This window comes from Leopardus geoffroyi, chromosome E1 (genome assembly GCF_018350155.1).
Source record: "Leopardus geoffroyi isolate Oge1 chromosome E1, O.geoffroyi_Oge1_pat1.0, whole genome shotgun sequence".
In the NCBI taxonomy this organism is placed as follows: domain Eukaryota; kingdom Metazoa; phylum Chordata; class Mammalia; order Carnivora; family Felidae; genus Leopardus; species Leopardus geoffroyi.
In genome coordinates, this window is record NC_059330.1 from 57,810,622 (window position 1) to 57,814,881 (window position 4,260).

At 67.6% G+C, this 4,260-nt stretch overlaps 1 protein-coding gene across 1 annotated transcript; it reads right to left on the reverse strand.

Annotated features, from left to right (window-relative positions):
• Positions 1 to 208: 208 nt before the first annotated feature.
• Positions 209 to 3,625, reverse strand: SOCS3 (suppressor of cytokine signaling 3). The gene is made up of 2 exons (XM_045490969.1): positions 3,327 to 3,625; positions 209 to 2,667 (listed from the first exon to the last, which is right to left on the reverse strand). The coding sequence occupies exon 2, from the start codon at positions 2,568 to 2,570 to the stop codon at positions 1,893 to 1,895; it is 678 nt and encodes a 225-aa protein (XP_045346925.1). The 5' UTR covers positions 2,571 to 2,667; positions 3,327 to 3,625; the 3' UTR covers positions 209 to 1,892.
• Between the last annotated feature and the right edge of the window lie 635 nt (positions 3,626 to 4,260).

Here is a 4,260-nt window from a genome sequence, read left to right on the forward strand (position 1 = left end):
GTACAGTCTAGGCGGCTGCCTTAGCTTGTCAGTGACGTGAAGATGATTCCAGAGCGAGCGAGGAGCGCCCAGGGAAGCAAGGGGGCAGAGCGCGCACCCCAGCGGCTCTCTCTCCTCTGCCCTCCCCTCCCCTCCCCTCGGACGCCGCGTGGGTGTGGGTGAAACAGAAAGCAAGCCAGAGCAGGGGCGGGGAAAAGGCTCCAGTCGGTTTTCATTAAAAAATAGTGCTCTTTATTATAAATTACTGAAATGTTTCTTTTTTGAATATAAATATAAATATGTGCAAAGTTTGAGTTGGATTGGTATTTTGTTGAGTTCTTCAAGCATCTCCTAACAGCCTCGAAGGCCTGGGTGGGGGAAGGGAGAGGACTGGAGGTGGAATCTTTATAAAAGACAGAGTGATTGAGGCAGATTGTAAACATTATTAAAAAACAAAAACAAAATAACAGGAAAAAAAAAAAAAACAAAACACCCCAACACACAGCTGCCCCATCCAGCCCCATACCTGACACAGAAAACTTTTGTGTTTGTTTAGTTTTCCCCAAAAAGAACAGTTCCAGATAATTCCATTGCTGCTACATTCCTGTTAAGTTTTCACTGATCAGTGCTATTGCAGAGAGGGAGCAGCTGGCAGCTGGGGTGGCAGGGGCCCCAGTCTCTCAATGACTTCCTGCCTGTGCCCTCCCCCCACCCCACCCCCAGGTGAGGGCTGTGCAGGGCCTGGTGGGGGGTGGGGGGTCTGTGGGACCTGGTGGCTCAGCTCTGCCCAAGCCCAGGCACCCTGAGGCACCTGTGACTGGCCAATACCAACTGGGCTCGCCTTCTTCCAGGACTCGGCTGGAAGGCGTCGATCTCCGCCCCCCTCCGTCTCCGCCTGCCGCTCCCCGCCCCCCCCCCCCCCCCCACGCTGAGTGGCCAGCAGCTTGCCCTCCGAGGATCCCTTGGCCTCTGCCTGGATAGGCTGAGTGTGTGGCTTCCTGTGTGCCAGTCCCTATCCATGGGACAGGGAGCATTTAAGGCAAATCTCCTAGCCAGACAGGAGGCCCAAAGTAGAACCCCTCGTCTCGCTGTCGGAGATCTGGGGTCAAAGATGGCTATCTTTTCCACCCTCCTCCCAACCCCCGGGTACAGAACAACTGACCAGCCCATGCCTCCCCCACCCCTCCGAAGGCCACTCCCCCCTTAAAACGAGGGAAGGGCCCAGGGCTCTCTGGCACCCAATGGACTCTGGGACCTGTGTTCCTGGTGGCTGTCCCAGAGAGGGAGACAGAACAGCCCCCTTCAGGTCACCCCTTGACCTTAACCCCCAGAGCCGGGGCGGGGGGGAGGAGCATGCAGCCGCCCTCCTCACCTGGGGCGGACGGTGGGAGGAGCCATTTCCGAGGCCAGCCTGCAGCCCTGAGGCCCCTGGGGGCGCCCTCTCCTCCACCCTCTTCCAGGCCGGAGACCTGTTCAGGTTTAAAGCTACGTTTTAAACCAAATCAAAGAGCAAACAAGTTCCGTTGGAAAGTTTGAAGACTCCCCGGCAGTTCTCACTAGTTCAACGCTCCTGCAGTGTCCCCTGTTTGGAAATGCAGGGGGAGTTGAGGAAGCGGAGAGGAGGAGAAGAGACCACTGCTGTCGTCGTCGCTGTCCCTACCGGGCCAGCGGGCTCCTCCGGAGACGCTGGCGCTCAGGTGGCCGCCCCCCCTTCCCTCAGACACATTCCAGGTCCCCGCCGTCCCCATTCTGCATGGGGGGGGGGGGGGAGGCGGAAGGGAGGGGCCTGTCCACCTCCCCCTGGCTCCCCCCCAGAGCTGCAGGACTCTCACGGCTGGATTCTTGTGCTTGTGCCATGTGCCACGGGGGAGAGGGGACCCAGGCTCCTCGCCCCGACCCCTGCCCTTTGCGCTTTAAAGAGGGGCATCGTACTGGTCCAGGAATTCCCGAATGGGCCCAGGCAGCTGGGTGACTTTCTCATAGGAGTCCAGGTGGCCGTTGACGGTCTTCCGACAGAGATGTTGGAGAGTGGCCACGTTGGAGGAGAGGGGCCGGCTCAACACCAGAGGGATCTTCTCGCCCCCGGAGTAGATGTAATAGGCTCTCCTGGGGGGACTCCCCGCCAGCGGCTGGGCCGGCGGCTGCTCCGGCACCTCGGAGGAGGGTTCGGCGGGTGGAGGGGGCAAGGCGGGGGCGCCGGGGGGCGGCATGTAGTGGTGCACCAGCTTGAGCACGCAGTCAAAGCGGGGCACCGGCTGCGTGCTCCGGGGGTCGCTCTGCAGCGAAAAGCTGCCCCCCTCGCACTGGATGCGCAGGTTCTTGGTCCCCGACTGGGTCTTGACGCTGAGCGTGAAGAAGTGGCGCTGGTCCGAGCTGTCGCGGATGAGGAAGGTGCCGGCGGGCTCGGCGCTGAGCAGCAGGTTCGCCTCGCCGCCCGTCACGGCGCTCCAGTAGAAGCCGCTCTCCTGCAGCTTGCGCACTGCGTTCACCACCAGCTGGTACTCGCTCTTGGAACTGAAGGTCTTGAGGCGCAGGCTGGTGTCCAGGGGGCGGCTCATCCCGGCGGCGGGAAACTTGCTGTGGGTGACCATGGCGCACGGAGCCAGCGTGGATCTGCGCGGCGGCGGCGGCGGCGGCTGCAGCTGCTCGGCGGCCTCCGCACAGCGGCCGCTACCGCATCCCGGGGGGCTGCGGGGAGGAAGGGGCGCGCCGCGTGAGTGCCCGGAACCGTCCGGCGCGCCCGGCCCGCCCCGGCCCCCCAGCCTCCTCCCGGCGGCCCGGGCACCCGCCCCCTGCCCCGAGGCCCCCGCCTGAGCCCTTCTCCCACCCCCCCCCCACCCTCCCCTCCCCGCGCCCAGGCACCCCGCGGAGCCCGCCCAGCCCCCGCCCCCGCCCGCGGGGTGGCCCCAGGCAGCCCCCTTCCCCGGCACGCGACGGGAGAACGCCGAGTGGGGAAACTCGGGCGCGGAAGTTGGGTCTCCGGGAGCATGGCCGGGGTGGGGAGCGGGAGAAGGGCCCCCGGGACGCTCTGGGCGCCGCTCAGTCCGGTGGCCCCGAGCGGCGGGGACGCAGAGAGAAATCCGAGGCACGGGGGGGGGGGGGGGGAGGGAGGGGGCTTGAGAAGCCCGAGGGCCCAGCCTGGGTCTTCCGGGAACCTGGGATCTCCGGCTTCCATCCGCTCTGCCCCCTACCTCGTCCCCTCCCTGCCGGGAATGACCCGGGAAGGGGAGGGGAAACCGGGAAAAAGCTCCCGGGACTAGCGAGTCGCCACCACCACCACCAACCCCCCCCACCACCCCGCCCCGCCAACCTCCCGCCCCGCTCCACGCCGCGCCCCTCCTTCCTACCTGGTCCCGAAACGAAGTCTCCGGCCTCGGGGCTGCGCCTCCTACGGTCCCCAAGGCGAGGCGGCCGCGCGGCGACCAGCGGTGGCCCGCGCTGCGCCCAGATGTTGGCGGCCGTGGAGTCCACCGAGGGCCCCGCGCGCGCGTCTCTCGGGCTTCGCTGGGGCGCCCGCCCTGCCCCCTGCGCGTCCCCGGGCCGGCCGGCAGGGACGAGGCGAGGGGCCGCGGCGGCAGCTGGGCCGGAGTGGCGGCGCTGGCGGCGGCGGCGGCGCGGGAGTGCGAGTCGGAGCCGCCGCCGAGGCCGCGCTCGCGGGTATATACGCGGCCGCCGCGCCCCGCCCCCCGATTCCTGGAACTGCGCGGCCGGCCTTCTTGTAATGTTTAGTCACTACTCGCAGCAATGAAAGGCTGCGCGGAGGGCGAAGGAGGGGCCGCGGGCGGCCGAGGGCGGGCCGCGAGCGGGGCCGGGACCGGCCGAGACGCGCGCACAGACAAAGCGCGGCGCGAGGCGGCCCGGGCGGCCGGCGGGCGCGGCGCCAGCCCCGGCGGCGCGTTCCTGGCAGCGGCCCCTCCCCCCACCCGCCGCGCGCGCTCCGCCCCCAACTTCTCATTCACACTTTCCCCCTCCCTTCTAAGAAGGCAGGTTTCTGGCAGAGGCGGGGGCCCCCGCTCCGGGAGCGCGGGCAGTTCCAGGAGGCCAAGCGGGAGAGGCTCCCGGCTCCCCTTCCCCTTTTCTCAGACCTCGCGGGGACACCCCCCTCGCCCCCACCCGGGCCCGCCCGAGGTCCCGATCGCGGCCCCAGGAGGCCCGGGCCGGCCGCGAGGGGACTGGGGACACCCCGAAGCCGGGCGGCGAAACTGGGGCCGCACCTGGGAGCTGAAGTGGGGAGGTGTGGGGGCGGGGGGACGTGCGGGCACGTCCCGGAGGAGAAGCCCG